Below are 21188 nucleotides of genomic sequence, written 5' to 3' on the forward strand. Positions count from 1 at the left end.
CCCGTGCTCTCCCGGGTCAGCCAAGCTGCCCCAAGTGGCCTGGAGTGGGGGGTGGGGGGAGCCTAATGGGGGAGTGGCAGGGGAGGGGGCTGGAGATCCAGTAGGAGTCCTTAACTAGACCTAAGGCTCCGCCCGCTGTGCTGATGCAGGACGACCCTAACCCCAGATGGAGCCTGGGGGCTATTCTCCCATACTTTTCCAGAAGGGTCTTCCTCCTGGGACCCCAGAGTTACCTCCCTGTGGATCTTTCTTTGCTTCTCTTGTGTAATAGGCCACATACTCAGTAGATATTTCCCTTGAGTGACAGCAGGGGCTGCCATCTGTGGCTGGCGTCCAGGCGGACCCAGTACCACCCAACATGTCACAGAGGCCCTGGGCCTTCCTCAGGCCTAGGAAATGTTTTGGGGTTGAGAGCACTCACCTCGAGCAGCACCCCTCACTCCCAACTACACGGACGTGCATGCTGACTGCGTTGGAGACAGGCAGACATTGGCCATGCCAGGAGGCAGCTTGGAGTTGGCCAAGCCCCCCTACACACACACACACACACACACACACACACACACACACACCAGCCAGGGGCCCAGATGTGGGAACAGACTGTGCCCACAACAGTTCCCAGGGTGGACAACCTAATGAATTTTCCCCTCCCACTCCTCCTCTGTGTGTCCTCCCCACAGAGCTCACCAAACTATGGGAACCGGTTGGGGCTTCAGTTCTGGCCAAACCAGAGGGAAAATGTCTCATGATGGGAAAAACAAGACCGCAGCCCCAGGCATTTCCAGGTCTCCACTGGCCCTCCAGAGCTGGCCTGGCTGAACCACAGCCAGGAGCCCGGGCCCGAGGGTGAGAACCTGGCTCCGGGAGGAGCGGGCCCACCACGTGGCCCCCAACTCGGGGCTCCTGGGTGGCAAGCGGATTGAAGGGACACCAGGAAAGTTTTCCTCCCCATTTACACCCGGACCGGTGCTGGGGCTCAAAAGCGAGTGACTAGGACCCTGGAAGGGCTGGTTTCAGTTCTGAGCTTGGCTGCAGGCATCGGCTTGAGCAGCTCTCGGTTGGACCCCACGGCAGAAGGGGTGGGGGACAAGGGGGGAGGGGACTTAGCTTAGGACTAGGGACATGTGCCTTCCGAGGACAGAGCTGTTGCCAACCCCAATCAAACTCCTCCTGTGCCGGGACTCAGCTTCCCTGTTAGATGAGGTATTAGGTCAAGACCAGCGGGTTGCAAGCTTTTGACCGTTGACCAACGACGAACACACTTCCTGTTACAACCCAGGACACATGACCGTGTGTAACAGAACAGAAGGACAAGCACACTACTGCTCGCAGCCTTCCCTTTACAACTGGGAAGTGGACTGAATGACCATGGACTGCAAAAGCCATCGACAGTCTTTGGCTCTGGCCCTGCCAATACGGGAGGTTGCTATCAGGACCCCGATATTTCTCAGAAGAATTTGGAGGCAAGAGTTTGAAAAGCAAACTCTCACCCTGTGATGGATGACCCAGCAGAAGCCAGCGCCTAAGAGGAAGAGCCAAGAAGGTGGATCCCCCCACAAAAGTGGCCTCCCCAGCAGGGAGGGGCCTGCCCTGGGCTCCCTGCCCGCCCACCCACCCCCACACCCCGCCAGCCCGAGTTGTTACCTTTTCAAGTGTTCCAGCAGGAAGAGGAAGGTGATGAGGTTGGGGTCGGGCAGGGTGCGGAGTAAGTGCATCATGCAGTTTTCCTTGGCAGCAGGGTCTGACAGGGCTGTGGAGGGAGGAGAATGGGGCAAGGCTGAGGCTTGGCTCCTGGGTGGGGAGGCCTGAGCCAGTGCGCCACCAGGGTCTGGAGGCTGTGGGACCCTGAGGGAAAGCCCAGGTTGCAGGGGTGAGGGGAGCAGACCCTATAGGGAAGGAAGGGCCTGGTATCTTCCCAAGGGTGGGCTATGAACAGCTGGTTCCTGTGGAAGCCCCCACCCGAAGCTTAGTCAGGAAGCACGCTGGCGGGGATTGAGTGCCCTCCCGTCCTTCCCGCACGTGCCTTCGCAGCTCTGGTCATAGCCCGTCCCTGGTCTAGGAGGTTAAGTTTAAGGCAATGAGAACACTGCTTTGAACGTTTCCTCTTTCAACTGCCTCTGATGATAGAGCAGGCAATGGACAGCCTTCCACGGGGTTCCTCACTTCCTGTGGTGGCTGAAGCCTTGACCTGCCCCTGGAGGAGGCAGCAGGGAGAAAAGGGGGAGGCAGGAAGGAGGTGCCCAGGCGCCCCGCTGGCCGAGGCCTTCAGCTTCATCGCCCAGGGCATCAGTGGGAGCGAGAGACTGCTTTTCTGGAAGGCTGCGTTCCGGCCAGCTCTGGTACACTCCAGCCAGGCTTGTCCTTGGCTCGGGACGCTGGCCCTGGCCACCCACCTCAGGGCACATTTCCCTGGATGCTTGGCTTTCCAAGCAAGGAGGTCAGTATTTGGGGAGGAAGCACAGAGGGCAGCCCACGGGGACAAGAGGGGAGAGAGGCAGGCAAGAGAGGGTCCAGGCTCTGCCTCAGGCCCCAGTGGGTCACACCCCACTCTCTGGGCCACTCAGCCACGCCGCTCCAGAGCACTGAGCAGATGCACAAGCAAGGGGAGCCATGGGTCTCCCGCTCTTTGCTGTCAGGAAGGCCCGGCTCCGCCGGGTTCTCGGTGCCCCAAAGCCTCACCGATGCCCTCCATGAAGGCTGGGTAGAGTCGGTCTGTGAGGAGGGGTTCGGGCAGCTCCCGGAAGTAGAGCTTCAGGGTGCCAGCAATGGCATTGATGTCCATGTCACTCAGCATCAGCAGGATGTCCTTGTTATCTGCAGAGGATGTGGACAATCGGGAGTGCACCCATCTGAGCCCCTCTCTTCCATGCAGCCCTCAGCTAGGTAGGCCCTGCTCCATTCCGCACCACACAGCTGGGGAAGCCCCCCACCCACTCCATCTCTGCCCTGGTCTTGCCAGGAAAGGCAGGAAGTAGGTACAGCGCCCACAGGTGGTGTGTGACTCAGCCCCATTGGGGGAGGGGAGCCCCGTTCTCCACCCAGAGTCCTACAGAGTCCTCACACCACATGGCAGACACCCTCTCTGGAACCTCCCCACCGCTAAGCCTCTCTCTGGAAGGCCCTGCACATTTTTTACATGAAAAATCATGTTCCAACAAAGCCTCGGCTTCCAGGTTGCACAAAGGACCCATATGCCGGCACATCCCCAGCCCCTCACCCCAGGCTTGCTGAACGCAGGCCCCTCCCTCGGCTCCCTTGGAATCAGCCCTGCCTGCCCAATTCAGGCTTCCTGGCTATCACAGCACAAACTCACATGATGGGGGGAAGAAAAACCAGAGAGGGCAGCCCCCACCACGGAGGAATTTATGGAGGGAGGCAGCAGTGCTCCTCCCAAAGGGCCCTTGTTCAGGGCTCTGGAGACAGCAGAGGGGAGCCTGAGCCAGCCAGCCCAGGTTCAAAGCCCTTCTGTTTCCTTCCAGTCCCCCAGGCACCACAGAGCTAGCAAGAAAGCCAGAAACACCGGAATAAGAAAGATCTGAGTTGAAAGAAGGCTCAAAACCTACAAGCTGAGCAATGCTGAGCAAGTGACTTGGCCTCTCTGAGCCTCCATTCCTCATCTGCAACAGTGGATAAGAGACTGGGGCGGGGGGGTGTTTACATGAGCAAACACAGGCAGAGTCCCTGCATCAGACTCAGAGATGGCCCACTGCAAGCCACATGGGACTGTGGTTCACAGAACAAGGCTCTTCCACCATTGGTGACCTGGGGCCTCTGTGGAGAAAGGCCTCTGGTGCTCCTGGGCTCCCAGAGCAGCCTGCTGGGCCCCTAAGAGTGCCCTCTCCCCACCAATGCCTGGGCCTCCCACACTCACTGGCATCAAAGGCGGCCTTCAGTGCCTGGATGTCCGTGGCCACCCCTGATATCCGGTAGATGCCAACTTCCTCGATGCCCCGCTTCTCCACCTCCTCCACACACTGCCGCACGATGTAGGGTACCTTGGAGCGCTCCCGCCTGGTGGGGAGGGGCTGTGAGGGGGGGGCGGAAGGCCTCCCCTCCCTGGCTACCTCAAGCCCCCACTTCCCCCGCACACCCAGGCTTCTGGTATCAGGGTTGGGGCTGCAGAGAGGACTGAGGCCATGCCACCCCACCCTACCCAAGCAGCTCAAGGCCGGCCTATTGCAGGATGGCAAGGGACAAAGGCAGGAGGTGGTTTGGGAGACAAGTGCAAAGATGCTGAGACGAGAATGTTCCTTAGAAGGTAGATCTCAGCTTCAAATGCTATGTGGGGCTGAGCCGTAGACCCCTGAGGGAGGTGGCTGAGGTCCTGGAGACCCAGGCCATGGAGGGGGCGGTGGGGAGTGGAGGGGCATCCCCTCCTGGATTCCCGCTGGCCGTGGCCAAACCTCAATGTGTGCCTACGTCATCAGAGCACCTCACTGACCACAAGAAGCTGACGGCCCGGGAAGCTCACAGGTCATCTTCTGGTGTTTAATGCTGGCTTGCTGACTTCTGAAGCATGGGTGAGATGGAGGCCTATGTCTGCGGGCCACTTTGGGCCTCTGAACTGGCCATCCCTGACTACAGAGCCCGGGGGGGGGTGACTCGCTAGGGGTCCAGAAAGGGACCCCGGGTGCTAATACCACCACTCACGTGCCCCAGGGGGACCTACTTAGTCACTACGCTGATCTTCACGCCAAAGACACCAGTCTGCTTTTTCGACGGGGTCCTCTTCAGGCTCATATCCCGGCTGGTGAACTTCATGGAGAATTCCACTTTGATCTGGTTGGGGGTAAGGCAGGCACAAATCCCCCAGGGTATGAGCGCCTGAGGAGGGCCTCTGAAACATGGGTCCCCCCAGCACGGCCGACCAGTGCTGCCTCCCACCCGGGGCTCCCTGCAACACCTACAGGGTGGGAGTGGGAAGGGTGCGGGCACAGGGGATGGGAGAGGGACTGGGTTGAGGGGACAGGGGGCAAGACAGCACCCCCGAGGACAGCAGCCGGGGGCCCGCCCACTGTGCGGACATTTCCTGTTTCCCCAGCTCACCCCGTTCATCTCAATCACATCTGTGTGCCAGTTCTTGGTCTCCACAGTCTGGGGATCCAACTGCAGAGAAAGGAAGAAAGAGAACGTGAGATGGGGAGAGCAGAGGAGGCATCCCTCACAGGGGACAGGGCAGGACTCTGCTCCTCTGACTCAGTGGCCTGCGGACTGTTTTTCCTTGAGCACCCACACAATGATTTTGAAAAATTATGCACCGCCCAGCACATTTGCGACTCGACATCTGAATATTTCCAAAGCAAGTTTAAAGAGTTGTAAAGGCTATAGCTTCCAGGATAACGTAAATATTTACATCTTAAAATAAAACTGTGACATCATTCTTTTCAATGTATTCAGTGGGATCCAATTACCACAGCGATCTGCTACCCACCATCATTCATGAGGAAAATACAAGCTCTCCTTTCCCTTGCAGACACCCTGCATTGTTTCTTTTTTCTCCCAAAGAATTTTGTCCTAGTTTGTATTTTTCTACCTTAAGGGTTTTATTCATCACCCTATTAGATTTTGCTTCAACAAAAATATCTGTACAGGGGTGCCTGGGTGGCTCTGTTGGTTAAGCATCTGCCTTCGGCTTAGGTCATGATCGCAGGGTGGGTGCTCGCTCCTTGCTTAGTGGGAGTTTACTGCTTTCTCTACGTGCCTCTCCCCCTGCTTTTGTGTACACGCTCTCTCTCTGACAAATACATAAATAAAATCTCAAAAAAAAAAAATCTTAAAGAATCTGCCTATCCTCCCAAGCAGATTAAAACAAAACAAAACAACAAAACCTTATAAAAAAAATATCTGTACAAATGGCAATCAAACACTTCCTGAGACCACAAGGCTCCAAATATTCAAGACATGTTTTGAGTTACTACAGCAACTGATAGCACACGATAAAAACACTAACCAGCATGTTAAAAATAAGTATTAATAAATATTCAGTAGCAAGGTACCACTTTGGAGGACTTACGTCTCTTCACGAGGTGGACAGAACACTTTTTCTGTTTTAATTCGTGTTTTGTTTTGGTTTTTTTTTTTTTTTTTTTTTTTTCTTGGGGTGAAATGGGGGGCGGCCCCCTTTTCCTCGGGGGTTGTTGGGTTTTTTTTTTTTTTTTTTTTTTAAGTTGGTTATTTTCTTAGAAATCTTTACACCCGATGTGGGGCTCAAACTCATGACCCCGAATCATAGGCTCCATCACCTGAGCCAGGCGGGTGCCCCTGGTTTTGCTTTTAAACATGTAGAGGGTGAAACATCTCGTTCCCGTAAGTTAACTAGATGGGGCTGTTTTATTATAGCAATGTTACAGGATTCTCGAAACTCTTTCCTTCTCGTTTGCTTTAAATTGCATAAATACCGATTAGCAAAATTTATTTATTTTTATTATTTCTTAAAAAGATTTTATTTATTTATCTGGCTGAGAGAGAGAGCGCACAATCGGGGGAGCGGCACTCAGAGGGAGAAGCAGGCTCCCCGCTGAGCAGGGAGCCTGATGCAGGGCTTGATCCTAGGACCCTGGGATCATGACCTAAGCCAAACGCAGATGCTTAACCGACTAAGCCACCCAGGCACCCCCAGCAAAATTTATTTTAAATGATCTGTCAGCTGACAATGTCCATCAGTTTTGTGGAAAGCAAAGAACTGGAAAGCACCTGACTCATGAACGGATTTGGAACTTGGCCATCAGCGTCTTCTACCTTCTCCACACCCACACCCACATTTCAAGAGGCCCTGGTGTCGGCAAGCAGGAGGCACTGGCGCCCCGGGCCATGTTCCACAGAGAGCCTTGGGCTCCCCCGCAGAGGAAGAGATCTGAAGGCAGAAAGCCCTTCCCAGGCACATCGCTTGCAGCCAGTGGCACCTATGGGAGTTGGGAATCTGCAGACTGATTCTCTGGAAACTCCCTGCCCATGTACTCCCTGGGAAGCTTCTGTGGCTTCCCAACACTGCCAACCCCCACGCCGCCCGGAGCACGTGCACCACAGTGTGAACACCACTGTTCCAGCAGGCCCACAGCATGGAGGAGTGCTCCGGTCAGCCCAGGGTGGGTTGGGCCCTGGGGCTTCCTACAGCTTGAGCTAAGTCCTTCTGCACCTTCCATCCGCATACCCGCTGGGCATGGGTGGCAGGGGGCTCTGGGGTCTGCATTTGGCCTAGGCCCAGCCTCCAGGAGTCGCTTCCCTGCCCAGACGAAGGGTGCAATTGAGGAGGACACCGAGGGAGAGCAGTGTGGTCGGGACCCAGTAACCCCATGTGTCCCACTCTGCCCCAGCACCTCCTCTGCACACAAGGGAAGCACATGGGACTCACCAGCCTGGCTGTGGTCCAGGCTCACTATTCCATAAGCCTTGGGACCAAGTGTCCCAAGGGTCCCAAAGGAAGCCCCTGAAATGTCCCTCTCCCAAAACGTTTTCTGTCCCAAAACCTCACCAGGTCTGTGGCATGGACTGTCCCTTAGGCACCCCTTCACCTAACCCCCCCTCCGCAAGACCTGGTGCCTCCTAGTAGCCGCCACGGCCTAAGCCAGGGGTCCCTCCCCAGGTCCTGGAGTGGTGTCTGGGCACAGCCAAGTGGGGAAGGGCAAGGATTGAGACTCAGGCCTATGAAGGTTCAAATGTCCACTCTTCCACTCAACTGTGTGAATTTGGGCAAGTCACTTAAACTTCCCTGAACTTCAGCTTCCTCCCTGGGGCATCCATACCACCTCAGAGTCCCAGGACTAATGTATTCTGAGCATTTCCGAGGAGTCCGGCATGAAGTCAAACCTTTCACACAGGTTATCTCAATCATGGGAACAAGGTACATGGTAACAAGGCTGTGAGGTCTAGCCTTTTCACACTCCCATTTACAGACGAGAACACTGAGGCTTAACGAGACTAAGGAACTTGCCCAATGCCACTATCTAGGAGGTGAGACGCTTCCTGCCGCCCTGAGACGCCTTCCCTCTGCAGCTGGCTGGCACCCTCCCATCGGTCTGAGGCCAGGGCTGAGGAAGGTGGCACTTCCGTGTTTTACTGTGAGTCCCCGCAACTGCCGTCTCCCAGATCCCCCCAGTGGGTGCTTGAGGGAGGCCTGCCTAGCCCCTCGTGCCCAGGCTGTGAAGATCTGCCTCCCAGCAGACCAGCAGCCTCCAGAAACCAAGGCTATTTTCAGGACGTCACTTAAATACAGAGAAGGGAGGGTGAGGAGTGGCGAGGGACATGGCACATTTTCCAGAGAAATGCTGCTGCCTGAGTGGCTGTGGCTATTTATAACCCGTGGGAAATGTGGACTCTGCTATTTCCTGATTAGATTAGTGCCGGGGGCGGAAGAGCCAGCCCCCAGGATGTCAGTGGATAGAGCACCTGACCGCTGACCTCTGAGTCCCAGCAGATAGGTGCCAACCCCCGGCCCTGGGCAGTGGGTACCGAGGCCAGGCCAGATTGGGCAAGGGAGGCAGACAGATGGGGCTGTGAAGGGCCAGGCTGGGGGAGACCCCCAGGGGGCCCCTCCTTCACCCCACAGGTAAGACACACACAGCTGGGTCTTCCTCAAGGTGGGGCACGGGCAGGAGACCAAAAGGAGCCATAGGACATCCTAGAGAAAGTTCTAGGTGGTCCACACACTGCCCACCGCCAGGCTCAGTTATGTTCTGTCTACCTTTGCTTTTAGACTCGGTCAGGTCATGGCTGCACGTTCAGCCCTCTGCCAAGGGGACACAGCTGACCTCAGGGACTGATGTCCACAAGAGAACCACCCGGTGTCCCCAACAAAATCCTGAGGCCACGGAAGGAGATGGAGATGCAGGCTCTCAGAGCGCTTCCCCAGCATAGCGTCGAGGACAGGAAAGCCCAGTGGCCTCGCAGGCCGGTGGGGGCACTTCCTTCCTTCAGCAAAGTCCTGAGGGGTCCTTAGGCCTACGTCCTTCCTCCCAGCCCATTTGTCACCAAGCGCATCTCCTTCCCTCTGGCTCGAAGGCTGTTTGTGGCCACCTCCTGGTGCCGGGGGTTTCCAAGGCACCAGTGAGTCTGGGGTCCCCAGTCTCACTCCCCAGGGTAGATGACACGGTCCATGGTCAAACCTGGGTCCTTCCAAGGGTAGAGCCACAGCCTTCCCTCTGCCTTGTACTCCTGCAGCCACGAAGCTTGCCTGAAAGCCTTCTGGTGATTTTTGCCACTGCCCTTCCCACATGCGCTCACGCGGGCCCGGGGTGGCACCGCCCCGTCTATGGGCAGCTACGGTCCCAGTGGTCAGGGAAGCACAAACCAAGCCGCAGTGCATTACTTTGGGACGTGACACTGGCACTCCCAGGCCTCCGCTTCCCCTCCCTCCCACAAAAGCCTCTTGGCACTGGGCCCCTTCCCTCAGAACCTCACTCTGTCATTTCCCCAGTGCAGGCCTGAGGCCCCCAGGAGCCCACTGACCCCTGACCTCCCATCCCTGTGGGCCTGGCTTCCTGAATCCGGGACCTGGCATCCTGGGCCTGACCGGGGAGGTGGCATGGACTTCTCTCAAAGCCAGAGTAGTTTCTAGGGTTAATAAAAACAAAGTGCTTAACAACGAGGGCAAGAAATCCAGTGTGCTGGAGCTGTTGCCCTCAGAGATGAATGGGGCGCTGAAGGGAAGGCAGAGATGGCTGGCCGTGTTTATGGGGGTGCCTGCCAGAGGCTGAGTGTGGGGCTGTGGAGACCAGGCCCTGAGCCAGGTGTCCTGTCTGACGGGGGTACATTTCCCGGGGCTCCCAGGCCAGTGGCCAGGGTGGCGGTACTGGGTTGGCTTTTTCCTGCCCTTCCCCGAGTATGTCCATATACTCTGGGCTGGGTCCCCTTGGGACACCAAACCCAGTCTGTCATTGGGACAGACCACAGGCGTGAGAGGCATGGGAGGGCTGGCAACAGGGGGACTAGGGAGCTGCCAAGGCCTGCCTCTCCTCCCTCTTGGGAAGGGTACGGGAGGATTCCGTCAACGTGGCTGCTCAGAGAGAAACTCCTAGAGAGGGAGGGTGGGGTGGGAGGGGGATGCCAGGGCCCACGCTGGGCTTCCAGCTCAGCAGCCCGGCCAGAGGAGACCACGAACAGGCCATTTTCCCAAAGGCTGGCTCCCCCACGACTAGGCCAAGCAAGCTTGGCCCCTCCAGCCCTCACCCTGCAGGGTCGAGTGCCCTCTCCCAGGGCAGCTGCACGAGGGGCTTGTGCTGACTCTGTAGGCGAAACACCGGGATCCTGCCTCCCCTCCTCCAACCCCCTCTGCCCGGGACTTTGAAGTTCTCAGAGGCCCACATATGGAAAGGGTTTAGCTGCTCTGAATGAGGCTTTTATTGAAGTCAGGTTAGCCTCACAGCACCCACTGTGACCTGCCTTCCCTAGCACTCGCTCAGCATTCCAGAGCCCCAGTCTGCCCTGTGCCTACCACACTTTTAGTCCTTGGACTTTTAGTCCTCAGTCCCAAAGCTGGGCGCATCCCTCCCAGAGCCCCAGGACCCTGTCTTCCTTGGGGCTGGCCGGCACCCCACTGCCTTCTCTGTTCCACGCAGCCTGGACAACTTCGCCCCAGAACCAGGCCTCAGACAAACGGCCAGGAAGCTGCCAAGCCTCAGCTCAGGGACATGTGGGGGGCACCAGGGCAAAGAAGGGAGGGTCACTCTGGCTGGGCCCAAAGCAACCCAGAGGAAGCCCAGAGCAGCCTTGCCTCCAAAGTCGGAAGTGGGAGGCCGGCCTGGGGAGCACAGTGGGCTCTGTGGCCTCCCTTTGGCCTTGACAGTGCTTTGATGAACGTTGTGCAAGTCCTCCTCTGAAGCTGACCTCGTCCTCCCTGCCCAGGCCAGGAACGCAGTCTGGGCACAGAGCCTGTTCTTGAGAATAAGCGACGCTGGCGAGGCCACTGCCCGTGCCCGCTCTGAGGGGCCTCCTGGTGGGCTCCAGCCCTCGCCCCACACTCACTAGACAGCACCGGAAGTAAGCGCTCATTTCTCTAACAGCGTGCTCGGCTGGGTACTCCGGGCAGGAAGGCTCCCCATGCAGGGCACCCCGCCCCAACCCCAACGGGCTCCAGGAGCACCTAGACAACCAGGAAGCTGAGGAACAGCCCCAGGCCCCCAAGGGGCTCTGACCCTCCATCCCGGCAAAGCAGCCTGCAGGCTGTCACTCTGGGTCACTCTCTGAACCTCAGTTTCCACATGTGAAATGGAGCAGATAGTAACGGCTCCTCACGGCATGGGTTGAGAATGAGTCTGGTCCTCAGCCAGGGCTCCAAACCCAGCAGCATCAGTAAAACTGGCAGCATCACTAAAACCCAGGTCAAGCTTCCCCGTGGCCTCCTGCCACACTTCCATTAGAAGCTGAATGTGTTGCCCCAGCTGGCCCCCCCTGCTCCGGATAGGGTGCCCTTCTCCCTGTCCCGTGGCCTCTGTCTGCTTCTGAAGATGCCACGCCCACCCCACCAGCCGCAGGGTTTTCACCTTGCCAGTTCCTCTGCCTGGAATGTACTGTCTTGGATCTTTCCAGAATCTTTTTTTTAAATTAATTAATGTATTTATTTGAGAGAAGGAGAGAGGGTGCAGCAGGGGTGCAGAGGGGCAGAGAAGAAGGGGTTGAGAGAGAGATATTCTTAAGCAGACCGTGTGCTGAGCAAGCTGCCCAACACAGGGCTCGATCTGACCACCTTGAGATCACGACCCAAGCCGAAACCAAGAGTTGGATGTACAACCGACTGGGGCCATCCAGGCGCTCCCAGAATCCTTCTTACCATTTAAGTCTTAGTTCAAAATTACCTCTTCCAGCAAGGCCTCTCCCTCCCCATTACTCTCTAGCCCATTACCCAAGTTTATGTTCTTCCCAGCACTTGTCTAGCCTGAAATGATCTTATTTGTTGCCTGACTCCTGCAGACAGAAAGTTCCATGAGATTAAGGGCTCTCTGCCTTCCACCTCTGGAGTGCCCAGGATACTCAGAGAAGGTGCCCATCAATATTCAGGGACCAAATGAATGAAACGGGATGTGGGGGATGGAGAGAACAGTGCCTTCCCACCAAGGCTCCTTCGGGACGGGGGTCAAGAAGCCCCATGTTCCTGCTCACCTCTCCTCTCCCATGTCCAGGGAATGGCTGGCCTGGGCCCATGCGCAGCCCTGTGACCTCTCCCACCCAGACTTCCCCAGTGTGTTGAGAGTTTAAGGCTTAGGAACAGGAATCTTGAGCCATGGCCAACATCCTCATATGAGCTGGATCTAGGAGATCATCCTGTTCAACTCCTTCATGATCCTGATGCCAGAGAACTAGGAAGGGGAAGACATCTGCCCAAGGTCACACAGCCAGTAAAGACAGCAGACCTGGGGTTGGAAAAAGAGGCCTCTTGAATGCTACGAGCTCAGCCGAGTCTCCAGCACCCTGTGCCGCATAAGCCCAACGGGTGGGGTGACCCATGGAGGAGGCCGGAGCATGAAGAAGGCTTCAGGCATGTGACGGGGTGTGGAGCTGTGGCCGTCACAGCTCTGGCTGGGCCCATCTGAGGCATCAGCGTTGGCAGGGATCACTGTCCCAGACAGTGATGGTTCTAGCTCCTGGCTGAGGCATCGCCACGGCATTACGGTGCCCTCCTGGCCTCTCTGCAGGAGAATCCCAAGGGCAGCTCTCACGGTGGCCTCCCATCTCTCTAGGCTCACCCCAGGGACAAAGGACAATGAGGCCTCGATCTAAGGCTCGCTGGAATTCTGCACTGGCTCTGGTTCCTCCCAGGGAATGGGCATGCAGGTTTCAGACGTGGGGGAATGTGTGTTCCTCTAGGAGCTAGGGAACTGGCAGAGCACACATACCCTTCCTGTCCCCAACACTATCTGCTTGGGAAAAAGAAGATGAAATAGTACCTGGTGACCGGCTCCTGACAGTTTGGGCAGCTGGCAAGGCCACTCGGCAGAGAGCTGGGCCTTTCCAGACTTGTGCTCCCTCGTCAATGTCTGGCAACTCCCCCAAACTAGCACCTGCAGAAGTTTCTGGGCTCTTTCCAAAATGTCTGCCCTCCTGGGGCCTTACTGCTTCTGGAAAACTCCTGTAACACTGGGCTCTTACAGCTTTGGCCTTTCGGAAACCACCTTGGTTGGCAGGCTTAGCTCCCCCTGGTCCAGGGCCATCTAAAAGCTGGGGCACCAAGCCCAGCGTGGCTGCCTGGCCAAGCCACCTGTGGACCACAGAGATGCCAGAGAGGGCCAATGCCCTTTCCAACCTCCCCAGGTGCAAAGAAACAGCACCCTGCCAGGTGCACTTAGAGCAGGGGTCCCTAAGCTGAGCTCTGTGACCCTATCTAAAACAGCATTCAATTTGTGCATGTGGGTGGCTCCGTGTCTGCATGGGGCTCCATGACCTCTAGCAGACTCTCAGAGTTGTGGATTCCTGCTATGTGGAACTGAACAGGCCTCTTGGGAGTCAGCTTAGTAGAGAAGTAGGGGCACTGGTGGTCAGGAGACCACCCATGTGGCACCAGGAGTAAGGTCCTCTCCCTCTAGGGAGTGAGCAAGTGCTTCGAGAAGCTTCGAGAAGCTTCGTGGCTGGGGAAATGCCAGGAGGTTGCTCTGCTCCCTGCCCCACCCCAACTCTCCAGCCAGCCTGGTCATAGTCCTGGCTCTCTCAGATGCCCAGGGGGAAATGGACGGGCTGCAGGGGTCTCCAGCCCAAGGGAGAGGGGCTACCGTCCCTTTCCTAGAGCTGAAGGATGGCTACAGGGGCATGAGTGGGCATGTGGATGGTTAAGATAGGGACAGGGGTCCCTTCCCCTCAGCAGATTAGGCTGACAAGGGTGGGGCAGGGGGAAAGGGGCAGGGCAGAGTGGGAACAGCCAGGGCAGGACACAGGTCTACCGTGTAAGGTTTCAAGATCTTTCTTGATGCCTGGAGCTAGATTATGAAATAAAGTTAATGAGCCCAAGACAAATCTACATCTGATAGCCTAGAGCCCTCGTACCCTCAATGCCTCGAACAGCCAGCGAATGGCTGTGTGAACCTGGGAGGTGTACACATGGTTTGCGTACCCGGTGCTACCTGTTATGAAGAATGGTCAAGTTCAGTGGTGGGCTCTGGGAGGGGCTAGGAGCTGTCCTGTGGTCGCAACTGAGACGGCAAAGAAAGGGACCCTCCTGAGCCCTAAGGTTCCCCAGACAAGTGGCCCAAAGGGGGCTCCCCATCCTGTCCTTTGTCAGGTAACACCTCTGACTCTCCCCAGAGACAGAGGAAAGCAGACCCCATCACAGAGCAGCGGGTATCCTTGAACTCTGTGGTTCAGCAACAAACACTTCCATTCACCTTGCCGGCCTCTAGCGTCTGGACGGAAGTTCTTCTGAGGTGGGGAATTCTCAGCCCCACGTGGCAAACCCTCAAGCAGAGGCAAGGTCATCAAGAACTGTCCTCCACTCTCCCACCCACTCCTCTGGACCCTGCCAATCCAGCCTGAGTTCCCACCTCCAGGCACCCCCACCCCAAATGCTTCTGGCTTGGCCTCTGCCTTACGCTGTGGGTGGGGTGTGGGGGCTCCTGTCGGCCTCTCTGTGGCTCCCACAAGTGACCCCATTACAACCTTTGGATACTTCAGGGAGTGGGGGATGGGACTCCTCCTTCAGCCTCTCAGGTGCCACCTCAGGATCTAGAAGCAGGTGGGAAGGCAGGAAGAGCAGGCACCGAGCCTAGTCTCCGTCAGTGTGATCTGAAGCAGAAAGTTGAAACATACAGAATGAAGGAAAAGGAAAGTAGAAATGTGTACTGCCGAGAGCACTGGCAGAACCCGCAAACCCCAGTGCCACGTGTCTCCTCGCTCAATGCTTGCACAGCAGACCAGCTGCCAAGTCAGAGGCTGGAATGAGGCTTCAGCCCCAGAATCTCCTTGGGGACAAGAACCAACCCAAACACAGCTCCCTGAGACCCAAAACTGCAGACTCCTGGGGCCAGGGACCCCACCCCCAGGTTAATATGAGGACTCTTCTATCTGAACAGCTTCTTCTGCCCCAGCATGGGGTCCCCTGATGAGTCACAGACACCCCTTTAGGGCGACGGGAGTGGGAGGCCCACAGGTGTCCTGACATCCATTCACGGGAAACACTTCCTGCAGGCTGGGCGGTCCCCAGCACCCTTCCCCCACACCACCTAAGCTCCTGTCTGGTCCCAGCCCCCTGACTGGCAAAGAGCCCTCGGCACTGACAAAAAATAGGTTAATGCAGCTGAGGAAAGAAGGGAAGTGGGCAGCGGGCCCAGCCCCAAGAGTCCGTCTGCTTGCCTGCTAGTCTGGGCACAGTGAGGTGGCCACAGCGGGATGCATGACCGCACCAGCATAGAGACCCTTGTATCTGTGAGGCGGACATACTCTGTCACACAGCAAGAGCTAGGGCACCCCATTGCCAGAGCACCCCTGTGGCTGCATGGATGGCAGGCAGCTCCGCAGGCCAGCACCTGGCCAGCCCCCGCCACCCTTGCCCATGGGCACCATCAGACTAGGAAAAGCGAGAGACCACCAGAGGCGCAGCTCTGAAGCGAATTCTTGGAGGTGCCGGTCATACATGCACAGGGAAAGAACAGAAATTCTGGGATCTGGAGGTTTAAAGACTGCCCCCCCCCCACTTGCCAGGCCCCTCCCCAAAGGGTCAGGTAAATTGGAAAGGCTTTGCTTGGCTGGCAGAGGGCCGGGAGACTGCGGGGTCCGTTTCTCACTGGCCTTGAGGTTTGGGAACAGATGACGAGCCCGGGGCTGGTGTCTGCTGGCCTCAGCAGGGGCTGGATGTGTGTGTGGGGGTGCACGGAAGGGCTGGCCCCGTGCCGCCGGGCACAGACAGCTGCCTCAGCACAGAGGGGCTCCGGTAGCAGCTGAGGCCAGCAGGGCCCGGTGAGCCTGGTCCCCAGGGATGCCGAAGGTGACCCAGGGGCCAGAGCAGGACAGCTCAAGTTGCTGCCCTGCTGGCACTTTCCAGGACTGATGTCACCTCTGAGAAGTCAAGTATGCCCCACGGGTAGGGGGTGAAATGAGACAAGGAGCCAGCGGGCCCAAGCTCACTTCCCCCTGGCAGGTGCTAGCTGGCACCGAGCACTTAGCCAGAGGGCTCCCCCCTCCTCAGAGCTGCAGGATGGCTAGCAAATCTCCATCAGCCCCACGGAGTAGCCACAGCCTCCCCTGAGGGACAGGCCCCCTGCGACATCTCGCTCGGGCAGCCAGTTCCGGCTGCAGTTATCTAAGGGTTTACTGTGTTCTAGGGGCCAGGTCTGGTTCTTCCGCGGACACCCGATGCCAGGGCGCGAAGCCAAACCCAAGGCAGGCTGCCCAGATGCAGGACAGTCCGCTTCTATCTCCAATTTTCATCCCCACCAAGGTCTGGGGCTGCAGGCGGGCCGGGCCGTCTGCCCTGGCTCGGCTCGGGCAGAGCTGCCTGCTGGGTCAGGAAACCCCTGGCACTCTGGTGCCTCGCTGGCATGGGGCCAGCAGTCATCTGGGTGGTCCCCGACTGAGCAGCCCCTCAGAGGCTGCAGCCCCCCACCTCGGCAGCACCCCCAACGCCACATGACCTCCCCCCAGCCCCGGGGGAGCAGGAGGCCCACGACCCCACACAAAGAAGTCTTCCACGGCCAGTGGTGCTGAGCTGCTTCTGCCAGTGTCCCCCCCGGTAAAGGGGCAGCCAGCAATGTCCACTGGGCTCGGGAAGGGGGCCTGGTGCGGGCTGCGTGGGGGAGACCCAGGAGACCCTTGCTTAACCACTCACATTCCAGCCTGTATAGACTCAGAAAGGAGCCTGGCAGTCCTCTCCCCCAGGAGAAGACCCCTTTTTCTGAGCTGGGGACAGATGCAGAGAAACCAGCAGAGGTCAGGGGTGGAGGTGGCAACAGCATTAATCATTAAATTAAGGCCACTTGGAGCAGACCCACACATACCCCCGTCTCTGTCCTAGGACTCCATGATCAGGCAGGAGCTGGAACGGATCCCCAAGGGAGGGTGGGGGAAACAGAGCACCCCGGCAGTCCCCAGCCCTCCCGCCCTTGGGTCCCCCCGCCCAACCGCCACCGCTAGCACCTTTTGGCGGAGCAGTTTGCTGCGAACCCGGCCCCAAAGCCGGGCACCTGTGTTGGGAGGCCGCTTGCTCCCCGGCTCCTCCAGCCGATCCAGGCAACAGCGCTCCAGAGGCTCGCACACCGCCTTCAGGCTGCAGTCTGGCTGAGGCAGGATGTCGGTCATGCCGGCAGCAAGACAGGCCGGCCCGGACTGCCCCCTGGCCCGTGGCGCCGGCTCCGGGGACCAGGACGCGGGAGAGGCTGCGGGCAGCCCGGCCGCCGCCGAGGCGCTCGGTGGGAGCCGCGAAGACCACCGAGGGAGCAGGAAGTGCTCACCCCCCAGGCCGGCCCGTACTGTGGTTACTCGAGCCGGACAGGGAAGCGCATGGTGTGAGGCTCCGCTTTCTCCTCCCCTCCCCGGAGACTGCCTCCCAGAGGAGCGCACCGGGGGCGGCCCGCTCCTCCCGCCTGCTGGTCCCCGCTCCGCTTGCGGGGGACGCCCCAGTGCGTGCGCCACGGACCGCCGGAGACGCGCAGGGGACCCGCCCCCACCGAAGGAAGTGACTAAAGAAGACGCTGGAGGCTAACCCTCCAAAAAACCCAACCTCCGGGTTTTTAACTCTTGGCGGGCTGAGGCTCCGGGCTCACTGACCCTCAGTGTAAGTCCTAAATAAAGTTTGACAAGCAGCTAAACACAACCCAGTCCCTTCCCCTCCCAGATCCCCGGTTAACCCCTTCACCACCAGGCTGCTCCCTGGGGGCCAGGGCTGTGTAAGGGAGGCCTGGGAGGAAGTCAGAAAGGGTCTGCAGGGACAGGAACTGCGGTTGGCCCTCTGGCAACCGGCCCTGTCCCAGGCAAAGGGCCTGCACTGTCCCGGAGCTCTGCTCCCCCTGCTCCCAACTTCTGCCCCAAGGCCCTCCTCAAATGCCAGTTTGGTGACAGCACCAGACAGGTGTGGAACGGCACTCACAAACCTCCTCTTGGGAACATGAAGAATAAAGCAGATCCCCAGTGGGGCAGCCTCCTGGGCTTCAGGGGACTGGAAGGAACTGGCCGCTATGGGCTGCCTTCAGGGACATGAGCCAAAAGCCAAGAATGACACCGGTTACAAATGCCCAGCGAGAGGTGCCTCTTACCCAGCCACTTTTAATCATGGCCCTGCGCACCGCACCCGAAAAGCCCAATGCAGGCTGTGCCACTGGGGGCAGAGGACATCCAGTGGCAAAGGGGGCAATCAGAAGACTTCTCAGAAGAAAGACCTTGCTCTTAATGCTCAAGTTGGGAAAGCAGTCTAACCAGAGTGAGATGTGAAGCTTCCGGTTAGAGTCTGGGGTCTGGGGTAAAGAGAAAGGCCTGAACCCCAGACAGGCCACACAAACCCCAGAGGCACCCAGGGCATCACATGACGCACCACTAGGCTCAGAGTAAGGAAGGAAAGCAACATGTCCACGGGACCACCCATGAACCAGGTCCCATGCAGAGAGCTTTCAGATATCCAGTTCATTTAAGGCTCACAACTTTGGTGATGCTTGGCTTATGGTCTCTGTTGTCGGGTTTGGAGGACTTGGGCTTGGAGAGGTCAAGTTCTGGCCTGAGGTCAGGACACCACAGCCAGGAAGTGACAGGTCTCTTCCACAGCTGGGGGTGCTCATGCATCTGACCTCGCTCAAGTGTGGCTGGTTCTTTACAGTCAGGAAAAGGCGCCGGGTCCGTGCATTTCTTGGGTGACCCCAGGGCAGGAGGGCCCAGAACCAGCCCTTGGCACCTGGAATGCTCCTGCTGGATCCCCACCAAAATGCAGGTCTTGGGGCTTAACCCCACACACCCTGTGTTCTGTTGAAAGAAGGGCAGCTTCACGGCAAAGATAGCCGAGACCGGGTCATAGTAAGAGCTGCCCTTAACGAGCACTTTCGGAGCGACGGGTACCATGCTCAACCTCCACACAGATTAACTCACTTAATGCTCACACCACCTTATGAAGGAAGTCCCAGCAGCCCCATTTTCGATTCGAGGGAATGAAGGAGACTGAGAAGTGCAACATCCTGCCCAAGGCCATGCCGGGCCGGGCCACGAAATCTGGCCCACAGCACAACTGTGAGATCCTGGTATGGCAGGCTCTGGTCCCACGCTGCCCCCTGCCTGGATGGTGGAGGTGGGGTCCAGGAGCTCTGCTGGGCTCTGAGTGGGGAGGGGTCCCTGCAGGGTGGCTGGGCCAGCTCCACACTCCACACCTGCTTCTACACGGTGCAGACAGGCCTGGGCTGCCAAGGCTGCACAGAGCCTCCTCATACCTGGGCCTAGTTGCCCAAACCAATGGCAGCTAGACAGGCTTGGCCCATAACACTTTGCCCAGTACTCTGAGGCGGAGCTCTCCACCTGCCTCTCCCAGCACCAGCACCAGGGGCTACCTCTGAAGACGGTCACCCTCCAGTCCCATAAGGGGCCAGGCAGCCTCCCCACCTTGGCTGTCACAAAACCCCTTTCCTGGGGAAGGCTTGGCTCACTCCTACAACCTTCACTTCTCCAATTCATTCATTTCATTCAAGAGCCACTGACTGAGGGCCTGACTCTGTGTCTGACCCTGGGTGGGGGCTGAGGAATCACAGACACGAAACCAAAGCCTGTGCTTTGTCATAAAACTGACAGCCCAAGAGGAGAGCAAGACATGGGCTTAAATACCTCTTAACAGGAAGCGTTCATGCACTTGGGACATAGCAAGTGGGTACCTGCCGTGTGCCCACCCATATGGACAAAACATCATCTTTGCTCTCAAGAAACCCAGCCTTAAGCCGTAAGAACAAACAGATAAAGTGCAATGACAGTTGAGAGAAAGGAGAGAAAATTTCTAGCCAGAGGAACCACACAGAAGGCTTCCTGGAAGAGGAGGGAATGGCATAGGCCTTGAGAGCTATGGAAAAAGGCCATCCACCCTGGCTTTTTTCTGCATTCCTCGGGCTAACGTGCAACGGCTGGTTGTGTAACTGGCTGGTAAGGGGCCATTATAATTGCTGACCATGTCAGTGTGCTTGGCACCACCAGCTGGCCTACTTCAAAACTGGCCCTGTGCTGGCTTTCTAAGGTTCTCCCCCTTCTATCTGGATCATACGCCGCAGGGTGTATTGGGGGAATGCATTGCAAGGTGTGCCCCCCACCCCCACTGGGTGTGTGGGAGGAGGGCAGTACAGATCCTGTTCCCAAAGCCTTGTGCTTGTCTGTCTTAGGAGGCCCAGGCTCAGTACTTGTCTGGGTAAAGCAAGCTCCGACTGGGTGAAAGCTGGCCAACTGTCTCCATGGTGACATAAGCGCCTCAGCAGATGGGTAGCTGAGTTGGAAGGCTCTTCCCTTGAGATGTTCATCTTTCCCTGCCTCCCTGTGGGCTGGGGGCTCTCTCTGGGACAGCACAGATTTGCCTTTTCTTCCCTCCGCCTGACTCACTCCCTCCTGGAATCAATGATCTAGGAGCAGGCTTCGGGGGGGTGGTGGGGGGTGTTGGGCAAGACAAATGTTCCCTGTCAGTTCCTCAAAAGTGAAGGTCTGAATTCTGGTCCCTCCCAGCCCACGGTGGATCCTTTCACATCTTTGCTGGACAGGCTAGGCTCGGGCTGTCCTGACCACCCAGGAAGGGAGTGCATTCCCCGTGCCTCTGTCTGTCCCTTCCATCGAGCCACACCTGGCAGGACCCACCTCCAAGGACATGCAAGCCCCCCCCTCCCCCCACATAAACAGAGCCTGGGCGGGAAGGGCCACGTGAACAGACGTTGTCGCTGTCTTTGGAATTAAAAACATTCCTAGTAGACAGTCCTGTCCTCCCTCATTCCTGCCACCCCACCCCCCTACCCCCTGGGCTCTCTGCAGTCCAGGAGGAATGAGAAGGGCCACCCTTGGGGAGATGCAGGGTCCCAGGTTCTACTTAGAGCATATACCCAGGCCGGTTGGGTCCGGGCACCCAGCCACAGCTGGGGGCTGAGGCAAAATCAGGTTAAAGTGATCAGCAGCAGCATCACTGAAGGAAAAAAGGTCAGCGGGGAATATATACAGCCTGAGATGTGTCGGCGGGAGAGGCAGGGACAGCTGGGGGTGGGGACAGCTTCCAGGCAAATCCTCCAGCCTGTGAACATGAGGAGGAAGGTTCTTTCTCGGAAGGTTCTTTCTCAGAACTT

General features: G+C 57.8%; 1 protein-coding gene across 3 annotated transcripts in view; it reads right to left on the reverse strand.

Moving 5' to 3' along the window:
* Positions 1 to 21188, reverse strand: part of ABR (ABR activator of RhoGEF and GTPase) — a 56814-nt gene that overhangs the window by 5628 nt on the left and 29998 nt on the right. For 2 of the 3 annotated variants that reach the window (XM_032849381.1, XM_032849380.1), the window contains exons 12-16: positions 5047 to 5106; positions 4670 to 4779; positions 3872 to 4011; positions 2680 to 2814; positions 1645 to 1750 (exon numbers count right to left, since the gene is read on the reverse strand). In XM_032849381.1, coding sequence (XP_032705272.1) covers positions 1645 to 1750; positions 2680 to 2814; positions 3872 to 4011; positions 4670 to 4779; positions 5047 to 5106 — 551 coding nt within the window. Of the gene's footprint in view, positions 1 to 1644; positions 1751 to 2679; positions 2815 to 3871; positions 4012 to 4669; positions 4780 to 5046; positions 5107 to 17049; positions 17241 to 21188 lie in introns of those variants that run through there. The other variant, XM_032849382.1, reaches the window with a different exon arrangement.

Source organism: Lontra canadensis, unplaced genomic scaffold, assembly GCF_010015895.1.
Source record: "Lontra canadensis isolate GAN:19392208 unplaced genomic scaffold, GSC_riverotter_1.0 scaffold225, whole genome shotgun sequence".
NCBI classification, from domain to species: domain Eukaryota; kingdom Metazoa; phylum Chordata; class Mammalia; order Carnivora; family Mustelidae; genus Lontra; species Lontra canadensis.